This window comes from Grampus griseus, assembly GCF_964374135.1.
Source record: "Grampus griseus genome assembly, chromosome: 8".
Lineage (NCBI taxonomy): Eukaryota > Metazoa > Chordata > Mammalia > Artiodactyla > Delphinidae > Grampus > Grampus griseus.
Genome location: NC_139002.1, coordinates 31,822,631 through 31,836,623, shown reverse-complemented (window position 1 = coordinate 31,836,623; position 13,993 = coordinate 31,822,631). Strand labels below are relative to the sequence as shown.

The 13,993-nt window shown below is 35.9% G+C and overlaps 1 protein-coding gene across 6 annotated transcripts in view; it reads left to right on the top strand.

Annotated features, from left to right (window-relative positions):
* The window catches only part of YAP1 (Yes1 associated transcriptional regulator), a gene marked incomplete at its 5' end in the record, with an annotated part of 106,881 nt that overhangs the window by 73,999 nt on the left and 18,889 nt on the right, over nucleotides 1–13,993 (top strand). For 4 of the 6 annotated variants that reach the window (XM_082659626.1, XM_082659622.1, XM_082659625.1 and 1 more), the window contains one exon: nucleotides 11,224–11,405. In XM_082659626.1, coding sequence (XP_082515752.1) covers nucleotides 11,224–11,405 — 182 coding nt within the window. Of the gene's footprint in view, nucleotides 1–11,223; nucleotides 11,418–13,993 lie in introns of all 6 variants that reach the window. The other 2 variants (XM_082659624.1, XM_082659623.1) reach the window with 1 other exon arrangement.

The following is a 13,993-nucleotide window of genomic DNA, read 5'->3' as shown; positions in this document are numbered from 1 at the left end:
GCGCCACCAGGGAAGCCCTCCTTACCCTCTTTTAAATCTCGCCTGGTGATCCTAAAATGTCAGTATTTGGTTGTGAATTATATTATTAACTACTTAGGGTAGGGAGGAAAAGATGTTTCAGTGTGTTTTAGGTAAATAGAGCTGTTGCTAACTAAAACTTCTTAAAACAAATAAACCTCATAAAATTTGGCCCTGAAAAGGAATTTGTAATTCTTCTAATCAACATTTCTCAAAGGAGGAGGGAGGGTGTATCCTGGGCACTGAAGAACGTTCAACATCCCTGACGGTTGCCCACTAAATGCCGTAGTGCCACCCAGTCCTTGTGACTCCCCAAGCCACCAACATATATTTTTTGAAAAATAACTGGTAGAGGGCTTCCCTGGTGGCGCAGTGGTTGAGAGTCCGCCTGCCGATGCAGGGGACACGGGTTCGTGCCCCGGTCCAGGAAGATCCCACATGCCGCAGAGCGGCTGGGCCCGTGAGCCATGGCTGCTGAGCCTGCGCATCCGGAGCCTGTGCTCCGCAACGGGAGAGGCCACAACAGTGAGAGGCCCGCGTACCGCAATAAAAAAATAAAATAAAATAACTGGTAGAGGTAGGGATTTTGCCCCAAATCTGAGTTTCTCTGAGATCTAGGGAAATTGTGACTACCCACGGTTATATAGTTGAGTGACAGAACTAGAATCTGGACTTGATCTTTTGACACCCAGAATTTTAAAGAAATTTAGATTACATGCAGTTAATCTTTTCAAAAGCACACCTAGGTCACCAATACTAACACATGGAAATTTCAGAGGGAGGAAGATGACAATGGTTGAAGCATTTACTTATATACTGTATTGTGACTCATCTTAAGGAAATTACCCAAAGGTAATGAGTTTCTAATTACAGAAGTGAAGCCATCTAGATGAATTATCATGCCTCACCTCTACCATATCCTTAAGAGATTACCTTCCAACCTCACCTTTGACCTTTCCCTTTCCCTTGACTAGGAGCTTACCCCGTTACAAGGCAGTCCATTCTATTTAAGGAAGGTCCTAATGACCAGAAAATATGTGTCCCTTTATTACTCAGAAATTTACTTCCCTTCAAATTTGTGAATACATTTCTAATCCCAGAGTGTTCTCTTTTAACTGTGGTTTCTCCAGTTTTTTTATGCATTAAGAGTTCTGAGTTTTGTTTTTTTTTTATGCATTAAGACTTCCCTTCTCTGGATGCCTCTTTAAATGTGATACTCAATGTAGTTTTTAAATGCACATTATCCAGTGAGAAAAATAGTTATGACATTGCTCTGACCTGACATTTTATACGCCCTTCAAAAATCCATTAGTAGAAGTTAGCTAGCATCCTCTTTTCTACATGTGAATTCAAATGAATTAAATTGTGTCATAGAAAAATTTACCTATTCAATTGGGAATCAAGAGACCCAAGTTCTTCTGGTATCAACAGTGTAACCAACTCATTCAGAAAGATACCTGACTTCTCTTGACTTAATTGGACTCATATACTAGATGCTTTTAAGAATATTTCCAGTCCTTAATTAATTTAATATAATATGCTAGATTATGAATTCTTCAGTGACTGTTTTGGATCCTTGCTTAAGGTTACTTCTCAATAGCTTTATGGATTTGAGTGCACTGAGCTTTCAGAGATATTTTTGAACTATTTATTGCACCACTTAAGTTTAGCTTTTGGCCCTCTGGTCACAGCTGGGAATTACTTTTGAAGAGGAGACCAGGAAATCTTTCAACCTTTAAAGATAAGCCTTATCACATGGTGGGTATGCCCAGGCAAACAAATCTGATGGGGGATGGGCAGCGCTAGATGGAATAGTTAAGTTTTGTCCGCGCTATCAGCTCTGACATATATAGGAGTTTAAACTGCCTTAAAGATGATGCATTTTTAGTATGCTTTGTTTCTAAAATTTAGAACTCTCATAAAGTTACCATGTTAGGAGCCTGATGTAAGCTGATTTGAAGTATACTTCTAGGCCATGTGCTTAGTGAAGTCCTATTTAAAACATACTGTTGGAGATTGTTACTAATTGTTGCCCTCACTACATTTTTTTTTTGTTTTACTTAAAAAACAAACACTAGCCGAAATGAACATTTTAATACGTAAGGTTATAGAATATCAAAATTAGTTCAGTATTAGAGGTTTGCAGTTTTAGGTTTTTTTTTTTTTTATGTTACAGTCAGGAGGATGGTGTCAAAATAGTTTATCAATCATGGTAAGCAGTCTCTCCTACTTGCCAAGGGTGAATAGACATACGTTAATGAAGTTAAATTAATATGTAGTTTCTACTTGATGATGGTTCAATGATACAAATAATTATACAGTGAAGAAATATTTTTCTTTGTTTACATAATGAGTTTTTCATATAGAATTTTAAAACTTAAAGTCACTGAATGATAATTTAAATTAATGGTTTATTTGTGTTACTAAAGCCCCTCACATCAAACACAAGAAAACTTAATTCATTTTTAAAAGAAAACTATGTTTCAAGTCATATTTGTATCAACTCTGCATTAATAGCAAATATCTCATAAAATGTGCTGGAGAAGAGAGCCATTTGGTGATGTCGCTTTTTGTGACAACCCAGAGACTCAGTTATAAGAAACAGAAAAAGAGATTATAGACTTCTTGAGGGAAAAGTCAAATAAATAGATTTCTGCTGAAATAAATTGGAATGATTTAGAAGAGGAGTGGTTCATATTCTTTGCTTTGTTTTATACTCCTGTTGTTCTGCTACCTTGGTTGCTGAGGTTGCTTCAGAACTCATTCTGGACTTGCTTCAGCTTGGAGATTCTCCTGTGTATTACTAATTAGCATCCTACTAACTAGGGATAGAAACTATTTGAGTATTTATTTACTCATTCAACTGATGAATGCCAGTTATGTACCAGGTACTATGCTAGCAGGCATGCATGGGGTTGTCAGCTACAAAATAAATAATTATTACAAAATGTGTTAAGTACAATGAGGGATCATAAATAAGGTGCTGTGAGGGACATTAAAAGGTAAGAAAAAGCCAGTCAAGCTCTACACTATGTAAAAGGGCCAGTTTTTGTGCTTATCAGTCAGAACTCGGATTCATCTCTTCTAAATTATAAATTCCCCTAGCGAAAGAGGATTAATAGTAATACATTATATGTAATTAGGAATAAAGCTGTTAATGGAACTATTTGCTCATTAACATGAATTCATGATGGCAGGTAGATTTTAAAATGTTATTCCCCTTCTCTTTAGACTAATAGTTTCATTATCTGTACTTTCTCTCCAAACTAGCCTTTAAACTTTATTTTCATAGTAGAGGGAAAAAACACAGTTATATCCGGGGGACAGAGAGAGCCGAAGGCTAGTTAGACCGCTTTCTCCCTTCTCCTCACCTCATTTAGCAACTCCTGTGTCCTGCCCCAAACTGCTTAATGAGGTGATGAGGAGAAAATGTTCTGTTGAATGTTTTTTAAGCTCCATTCTCAATTGTATTGTTTGAAAAATACCATTATAATAAATTTTCATGCCAGACTTTTGATAGGTGGTTGAAGGAAGACAGTGTCGAATTGACCTAAAAAAAAGGTGTTATTGGTATTTTTGAACAGTTTAAAGATTAAAATACTTTAACCCAGGTTGGGGGGCCTGGAAGTTGATGTTTGGTAAGGGAGAGAAGTACAGAGTGTGGGAGGGAGAGATTATTTTGCTTATGGTAAGACCTGGGGTAGAGTTTTAGGGGAGGTTAACTGTAACCACATCATACAAAGCAAAACCACAATGAGATGCCACTTTATTCTCAGTAAGATGGCTAAAATGAAAGACAGGCATTAACAAGTGTTGACCAGAATATGGAGCAGTTGGATCCCCTCATACATTTCTGATGTGATTGAAAAATGATGCAGCCACTTTAGAAAACAGTTTGGCAGTTCCTCAAAAAGTTAAACATATAGTTACCATATGACCTAGCAATTCCATTCCTAGATATATAGTGCCCAAAAAAGGAAACCACATGTCCACACAAAAACCTGCACATTTGTATGTTTGTAGCCACGTGATTCATAATAAACAAAAAGTGAAAATAACACAGATATCCATCAGTTGATTAACAGACTAACAAAATGTAGTATATCTGTACAGTGGAATATTATTTGGCAATAAAAAGGAATAAAATGCTGGTACATACTGTAACATGGATGAATCTGGAAAATATATTAAGTGAAACAAGCCAGTCACAAAATTGATTCCATATATATGACATGTCATATATATTCCATATATATGACAAATCCAAAGAAACAAAGTAGATTAATGGTTACCAGGGACTGGGGGAGGGGCAATAGGATGTGTACTGCTAAAGGATACAGGGTTTCTTTTGGGGATGATGAAAGTGTTCTGAAATTAGATAGTGGTGATGGTTATACAATTCTATGAATATATTAAAATTACTAAAGGGGTGAAATATCTCAGTATAACTTTTTTAAAAAAGTCATTCCTGGGCATGGTGTTATCATTTAGGTGTAGCGTAATTGAGTGTTGGGAGATGTCTTTTGCATATTGATAATAAAAAGCTATATTCAGTCATGAGATAAGGACCCTGGCCTTTTGCTCCTTTTGTAAGAGACAGATTTTCAGTGTGAATCAAATAGTAAGTAATTTTCACTGAAAAAACCATCATTTTGTATTTAAATACATAAATTTTTGTGCCAGTTAGTAGCAACTTTTTGTAGACAATTCAATCCCCTAGGTCATATTGAAAGACTTAGTTAGCAGTGGGTGTTTTGTGTTTTGTTTTTACTGTTTTAAGACTGACAGAGTTGGCCTGTTAGTTTGTGTTTTTAGAAAACATTCATTTCTTTTAATTTTACAGTCTTAAGTACCCTTGTAGGTATGGGGGAAAAACCTAAAATTTGTTTCTAAATGTTATAAGCAAACTACTATAGCCATTCTAACATGTAACCATGTAATATCTGAAACTTGATAAAATATTAGACAAAGTAAAAAGGTGCTTTCTTGTGTTGTGGGAGATTTGATGTGAGTTATTATTTTAAAAGCTCAAAATAATTTTCTGATTTTAAATTTACACTTAATGAGGTTACTAGGATTGAATTTATTATCTCGAAGTCTACGATTGATTACCACATCTGTAGTACTTTGTAATATTCCAAGGTTGAAGATACAAATTATGCAAATCTAAAATTTGTGTGAAGTTTGAAAATTCAGATGTTCAGAATAAAATCTGGAAAGAACCCGTGGTGATGACCTCCTTTGTTTTTGAGAAGGTCGTCTCTTCTTTTTCAGTAATTGCTGAGTGTATGATTTGCTACCATAAAGCTGTCAGGACTGATCGGTTAAGAAAAACTTGAAACAGTTACTATTTCATAGTTCAGGCAGCAAAGGCTGAATTTAAAATGTAGCATTTTAAAAAAAAATTTGTCATATTTTAGGGATTTGTTTTCTCCTTTACCTTTTAGAAATTTTGTTAAAACTGGAAACATTGAGATTTTGGTAGTTGGTCATGGAGGGGAAGAAGGTGGTAATGCAGTTCTTTTCTTTTTTAGCTGCCCTGCCCCCTTCCCCCAAGAAACAAAGCTTGTTTTGTTTCTTGCCTGCTTGTGAGGTCTCTGCTGCACCCCATGTGGGTGCACTGCTCTGTGCTTTGTTGAAATGCTTGAGATAGTCAGAAGGTAAAGAACAGGATGCTTCTGAAGAGAAGAAATCCCAGCTTCTGTAGATAAACTCGGTTGTTTGAATTGGTCATTTAAGTGAGCTCTTTATATGGAAGCTTGTAGCACTGCTTGTATCCATAGGTAACAGCATTTAGGTAAACACAACCAAAAGTGCTCACCATTATTAGCCAGAGAGACTATTTCTATTGCATAATTTGTGCAAATTTCTGTTTAATTCTGTGGAGTTCTTACTCCATCTTTTGATACGCTTATTTTTCCCTTTCTGTGGTTTTTAATAGTCAGATAAGCTTAGATTTGAAAAAGACTTTCCCAACCAATTGAGTGTGCCATCAGCAGTGGTCACTGTCATTAATGATTACTGCTAATGGTATCTAATTCTGAGAAACTGGTGGGAAGCAGAGGATATTTACCTGTTTATTTTCATACAATACTGTTATTGTCCAATTAGTTTTCACAAGGAATATTTACATTAACTTGTTAAATGCTATATTACTTAATAAAAATCAGTATGGAAAGCTCAAGAGCTTTTTTAAAAATGTTTCTTAATAGATGAAATATTTAACACTGTATAGCTGTAGAATCTGTTTTGAAATCAATCATATTTTATCATTTCAACACTTACTAATGGGTTATTTCCTAGCAGTTTTTTAAATTTTTTAATTTATTTAACTGCTTGGAATGGAAAACATTTTTTCCCCAGTAGTTGTTTGCACTAGGCCTCAGTTTGTGAGATGGTCACCATATGTGATAGATACTCAGATCAGTCCCCCAATTCATATTTAACTCATATGATTGAACTTGACATAGCACAACGTAAGAAAACATCTCTTTGGGAAAATAAATATGTTGAGGGAGTGCCCTATGGGAATGCCAAGAACATGTTCACCAAAAGAGAAGGATCCCTAGGGAGGTTAAGCTAAGGCTCAAACTCCCCCACCTATTTTTTTCTGTTTAGATCTTACAGGAAAGATAAATATGCATATCTTTATGAATCATAGAATACTTAGAAACAGTGAGTGGCATGGTGAAGTGGAAGGACGGGGGAGGGAAGGTATGGGAATTCAAGCCAAGATGATTATCTGCAGGACTGGTAATCTTAAAGTTTAGAAAGAACTATTCGGAAAAGGGAGGAGGCTAACATTTTTGGAGCATCTGTTGTATTCCAGGACTATAATAGATGCTTTACATATTACTTATAAGCCCCACAGTGATCCAAAAGGGTGATGTTAATGTCTGCAGGTATAGCTGAGGAAACTGAGGATTAGATGAACCACGAACTGGTGTGCCCAACTCTAATCATGGTTTGTTTGACTCTAAAGGCCATATTTTTTATATCATACTATGAGGCCTGTCAATTGTGCATCTAATAATGTTGGTGACAGGAAAGTATAAGCAATTGTATTAAATGAGGTTATTGATTGGCAAATCTTAGCCATTAAAATTTTTTGGCTTTTTTTCTACCCATTCCCCTGTAAAATACTAACTATAAACCGTAATTATTAAGGTTTTAGCCATTTATTCTTTGTAAAGACATTTTATAAATGTGGGGTGTTTTTGTTTTTGGTCATAAAAGAGATTAATAAGGCTTTGAACAATATGAAGCAGCGAGTCATGTTTTTTTTGACATCCCTTCTCTGCTATGCCAGACAAAACATTTAAAAGAGATAACCAGAAAGACTTAACTGGGATCATAAATTTAGAAAAAGTCTCTGCTGGTCAGAAAACAAAACCACACAAAGCAGTGAGCAAGGGCAGGGCTAGGGACCAGTCAGCCAGTCAGGATATCAGGAACTCAAAGTGTTAAGAACAAAGACAGAGATACATGAAACACTCTCAATGGTGAAAGCCAGGCGTGTAGCCGTCTGCCCCTGACCTGGTACAAAACCAACGACTGACCACATGTCAAGTCACAAATTTCAAGAATCAGTATACAGACCAGATTCTTTTAACCACAAAGCAATAAAATTAGATCCCAATAATAAAAAGTTAGCTTCAAAAAAAATATGGCTTGCTCTACCAGCTATTAAACATATAGGTTATAATTAAAACTGTGGTACCTAATAGGAAATTAGTTGAATGAAATACTATGCTATTTTTAAAAGAAAATGGCGGGGGGGAACCTCTATATACTGCTTTGGAGTAGTCTCAAGGATATGTTATTAGCAAAAAGGCAAAATGAAGTTAAGTATTAAGAGTATGCCACCGTATATCTAAGAAGTATGCTACCATATCTGTGTGTTTGCTTTGATTTTTATAAACGGAATAAACAAACTGCTAGGAGCAGTGGGGAGTGGCAAGTAAAGCCAGTGTCTGAAATTCAGAAGCATATCGCCACAAGTGAGCCTGTATATTGAGTTGGCCGAGTCACACAGAAAAGAATTATTTCAGATGACACTTAACCACAGTGATTTGGCTGGATACACCTAATGAAATATCTTAAGGACCAGACTTTTAATAATCATTTTATTGATCATAACTTTAATAATCGGTCGTATGTTATTTTGAAATACTTGCATATGTATAGAAGGATAGTACATATTAATGTTATTGGAAGCAAATTTTTCAGCATTAGACAGAAAATATAGTTATAAGATCTAAGAATCTAAGCAAAAACCCGAATGATACATATTGTGATTATTTATGGATGAAATGCTGTATTATTTGCTTGAAAATAATTGAGGGAAAAGTCGATGAGAATAGATGTAAAACAAAATTGGTTATGTATTGATCATTGGGAACCCGGATGATGACTACATGAGGATTCATCATCTGTATTATTTTTTCTGCTTCTCTATTTGTTTATGGAAATTATTTTTAAAAATTTAAATGTATGCTTGAGAGCATAAAAGTGTACTCCTTAGTAACTCATGAGTTAAATGGAAATCACAATAGAAATTACAGATATTTGGGGTAGAACAATCATGAATTTTACGTACTATTTCAACTGTATGACATGCAGGAAATACTGTACTTAAAGGTAAATTTATTGACTTAAGTGCTCTAAGAAAAGACTTAAACTAAGTAAGTTCAAGTCAAGAAATTAGAAAAAGAAATACAGAAAAAATTGAGGGGAAGAGTAAGAACAAAAATACCATCACCTTATATAACTATCTCAGTAGGTTGACTTGAACTAAGGCATGCTAGGAGAGAGTTGGTCTGTAATTTTCCTTTCTTCTAATATCCTTGGTTCTATATCAATGTTATGCAGTCTCATGGAAGAGTTGGTCAGTCTAAGGGGAAATTGGTAGGATTTCTATATTATCGTATATTAAATAGTTAAATATCTGCGTCAGTGAATACTTAACTGACTTAGAAACATTACAGTGTTTTTTTTCAGCACAAGTTTTGTGCAAAGATGCTGGACTAGGCACTGAGAATATATACACAATTAGGATACTCTCCCCACTCCTGTGGCACTCCAGTCTAAGAGCAGATGCAAATTTGTAAATAAAAAATTACAGTCATGTGAGAAATGTCAGTAAACAAATGTCCCAGGGCAGTGCCCTGAAGGAAGATGATTCTTAATGCACATGGCAGACTCTGGGGAAGGCTGGGGAGGTTTGGTCAAGTAGCCTCCAAGAAGAGTTGGCATTTACCAAGCAGCCTCTGTGCCTTCAACAGAGGACACGTGAAAAATCACCAGAAGGAGTTTGCCACTTGGCTGGGAGCCAGTATGTCATGAGAGCTGTCAGTGAATGTCATTTCAGATTTTGGTAGCAAGGTTCATTAGAGAACGTGATCTGTAATTTTTCTTTGTTTTAATGTCCTTGTAAGGTATTAGGGTTATGCTGGTCTCAAAGGTGTTGTGGAGTTTCCTTCTTTGCTGTTCTCTGGAAAAGGTTTTATAAGATTAGTATTATTTCTTCCTCGAGTGTTTGTGAAGTCATTTGGGCCAGAGGTTTTCTTTGGTCAGTGTGTATTAAACATTTAGTAGAAACAGTGACCTGAAATTTCACCTTAAAATGTTGAATATGTGTCTGAAAAGGTGATACATCATTCTTATTGCCATTTTCACATAATAAAACTTCCATCTGTTCACCAAGGTTACCACAATCCACAGTTTGGTCAATGTTGTATCAGTGAGAGAAATTCACTAGTGTAGGAATCCAGTCTGTTTCTAATTGTCAAATGGTATATTCTATGTTCAACTAAAAAAATAACAATGACTACCTGAGCTGTTGAATGAGACCAATCTATGCCATCCAGATTCTTTTTTTTAAATAAATTTATTTGTTTGTTTATTTATTTATTTTTGGCTGCATTGGGTCTTCCTTGCTGTGTGCAGGCTTTCTCTAGTTGCAGTGAGCAGGGGCTACACTTCATTGCAGTGCACAGGCTTCTCATTGCGGTGGCTTCTCTTGTTGCAGAACACAGGCTCGAGACACACGAGATTCAGTAGTTGTGGCTCGCGGGCTCTAGAGCGCAGGCTCAGTAGTTGTGGAGCACGGGCTTAGTTACTCCACAGCATGTGGAATCTTCCCGGACCAGGGATCAAACCCATGTTCCTGCATTGTCAGGCCGATTCTTTTTTTTTTTTTTTTTTAATTTATTGATTGATTGATTGCTGCATTGGGTCCTCGTTGCTGTGCTCAGGCTTTCTCTAGTTGCAGCGAGCGGGGGCTACTCTTCGTTGTGGTGCACGGACATCTCCTTGCAGTGGCTTCTCTTGTTGCAGAGCATGGGCTCTAGGCACGTGGCTTCAGCAGTTGTGGCTCACGGGCTCAGTAGTTGTGGCTCATGGGCTCTAGAGCGCAGGCTCAGTAGTTGTGGCACACGGGCTTAGTTGCTCTGCGGCATGTGGGATCTTCCCGGACCAGGGCTCGAACCTGTGTTCCCTGCATTGGCAGGCGGATTCTTAACCACTGCACCATCAGGGAAGTCCCATCCAGATTCTTGTAGGCTTAATTTATTATGAGCATGCATCAGATCATTTAATCTACTTGATTTATTAGAGTTATATTTAAAGATTAATAATCTTGATGAGCTTTAATGCTTAGGATGCTTTGTCTCAGTTACTTTGAGAGATTTATTTTAAATTAAATATATATTATATTTTATAATAAGCAATATATTCACATTATTCAAACTTGAAAAGTTATAAAAAATGTCTCTCTTGAACTCGGTCCTCTAGTCATCTAGTTCCCCAGGTCCAGAACCAACAGATGTTAATTGCTTCTTGGCTGTCCTTCAGTTCAGATTCTCTGGATATGCATGTGATATATGTTCCACCTGTCCCCTTTTTTTTTAATACTATCTATTCTGTACTATGCTTTTAACTTAGTATGTCTTAGACTGTTCCATGTCACTGCCTATTAGAGTTACTTGTTTCTTTTCTCTTATGGCTGCCTTGCATCCTAGGATAATGACGAGGATGACTACAATAATAATAAATTAATGTAACCATTGTACTATTGGTGGATTTTTAGGTTATTTCTAGTGTTACTACAGAAAAGGCTATGTTGAATATCCCCAGTTGCTTTTGAATAACTAAATATCCTTTTTCTTGCTAGTTTTTTAGGATAGATCTTCTGTTTCATTTCAGCCATGAACCAGAGAATCAGTCAGAGTGCTCCAGTGAAACAGCCACCACCCCTGGCCCCCCAGAGCCCTCAGGGAGGAGTCATGGGTGGTGGCAATTCCAACCAGCAGCAACAGATGCGGCTGCAGCAGTTGCAGATGGAGAAAGAGAGACTGCGACTGAAGCAGCAAGAACTGCTTCGGCAGGTGAGGCCACAGGTTAGAGACCAGCCTTCCACTCTTGGGGTTTTGTTTTCCTACATAAAGTTGGGTGTGTTTCATTTTGACATTTATTAGTTACAGAAGAATGTTGTTTCTCTGAAACTAGAGTGACACAGAAACATTCTGTCCAGCTTTCATCTTAGTTTCTAGTTTCTTAACTGGCCTTTGATCACATAGGCTATAACTTGTAAACCTGTATCACAAAGAGATGTTTTGGTCGTATTCATTGCAGTCAAGCAAAAATCGAAGGAAGCAAGGGTGCTTTTCCTCAAATATACAGGCATACCTCGGAGATATTGCCGGTCAGTTCCAGACCACCACAATAAAGCAAGTATTACAATAAAGTGAATCACATGAATTTTTTGGTTTCCCGTTGCATATGAAAGTTAATGTTTACACCGTACTGTAGTCTATTAAGTGTGCAATAGCATTGTCTTAAAATAAACAATGTAAATTGTTTATTGTAAAATTTAATGTAAATTTAAATAAATTTAATGTAAAATTAAATACCTTAATTTTAAAATACTTGATTGTTAAACAATATTAACCATCATGTGAGCCTTCAGTGAGTCATCTTTTTGTAATAGTAACATCAAAGATCACTGATCACAGATCACCATAACAAATATAATAACAATGAAAAAGACTGAAATATTGTGAGAATTACCAAAATGTGACACCGAGGCATGAAGTGAGCAAATGTTGTTGGAAAAATGGCTCTGATAGACTTGCTAGACACAGGGTTGCCACAAACCTTCAGTATGTTTAAAAACAAAAATTGCAGTGTCTGCAAAGTGCAATAAGATGAGGTATGTCTGTACATGGAATTGCAGACTACTATATATCTGAGGATTTCACTAAGGGGGAAACTCTGGGACATCACTTGGGGAGAAACATCTTTTACTTTAAATGAATTATTTGTCTAGGGGAATACACAATATGATATTTCTCAAATGATAAATGTTTCAGTATTGCTGAATCTAAGATGTTTTATTTAAAACAATACAGGCTATCCCAAGTTTAGAAGATCCCACAGTGCTTTAAAATTATCTACTTATGGATATTTTTTCATGTTGGGATGGGTAGTTTCTAACGTTAGAGAGCTGGAAAACTTTACGACCATTTTTATCAGTTTTCTTTCAGAAATACTGTTGGTCTTTATGTGCTATAAGAATATATAATCCCTCATCTCAAAATGAATTTTTACTTTATCTTATTTCAGAGTGATAAAATCTAAGTTCAGATTTTGGGAGTGTGATCTTCTCAAAGCAGTATATTTTTAAATTTTTATGTAAATATTTTGGATAATAAACATGATGTGATTTTGAAAGTGTACAAAAGGTAAACGTACAGTGAAAATGAAATCTCCTTTTCCATTTCTCTAGTTCTCTTTTCTGGTTGTAAGTAGCTATCAGTTTCTTGTATTTTTTTTTTTTCCCCCAGAGACATTCTCTCTGTTTGCGAACGTGAAATATACATATCTGTACTATTTTTCCTCACCTAAGTCATAGCATACTAAGTATAGGCATTAAAAATATCATTATACTCTCCATTTTTGTAGTCAGGATGCAGACATTTGAACAAGGTACTTTTTTTCATGAGTGTTATATTTTAATAGTGTCACGTGTTAATGGAAATACATGAACTTGATACAGTCTTTGAACTCAGATTTGGGATTTGAAGAACTAGTACCTAAGAATTAAACTAAGCCATAGAATCCCAGACAGGCACACCTTTAAACTGTTTGTGCTATCAGTAACCTGCCAGTGTAATTCTAGTGTGGTTGGCACCAAAGTGAGTAAGAAAGATGATGCCAGCATATGATGTCAAGAAGTGGTCTTGAAAGAAATATTCCCTCATCCGCCTTTAAGAAGGTAGAGAAAGGAAGCACATTAACAAGATTAATGTATCTCTGATGGACTTTTTAACATATTACTATAAAGGAAAGATATTTTTCATTTAAATAAAACTTTATCATCGGAACAAGGTAGCACCATCAAAATTATAGTTATATAGCTCTTAGAAGAAATAAAGCAATTTAAGGGTATGTTTTACGCAGACTGTTTTCATTTTGTTGTTACTGAGTACTAGATGGCGTATGCGTATATAATTTCACATATGAATTAAAGACTACCAAAAAAAAAGAAACCTTATTAATAAGAAAGGTTAAAGTCTGGGAATGGGCCATCCATCATTTTGTTGTTGCCGTAGATCAGCTCTCCCCCACCCCCTTCCCGCCCAATGGGCAAAATGCTGCTACTTATAAAATTCTTCATTCTAAAGAATTTTTCTAAATCTTATTCTCACTCTTACTCTGGGTGATGGGTCCTAGACAGAATAGTTTCCTTTAAAGGTAACTTCTTTATTTCTTCTTTACCACCTACTGTGTTGTCTTTTCTTTTGTTGAAGTGACAGATCTGCTCTATTCTTATACTAATGGTGTGTTTTCTAAGATTTTTTGGTTTTGTTTTTTAGCAATCAGTATAAATTCAGTATATCTTAAGCCTTTTGGCTTCCTGTGAACTTCTTCCATTGATAGTTTCTCTTCTCACTGAAGCATCAAATTATATTTT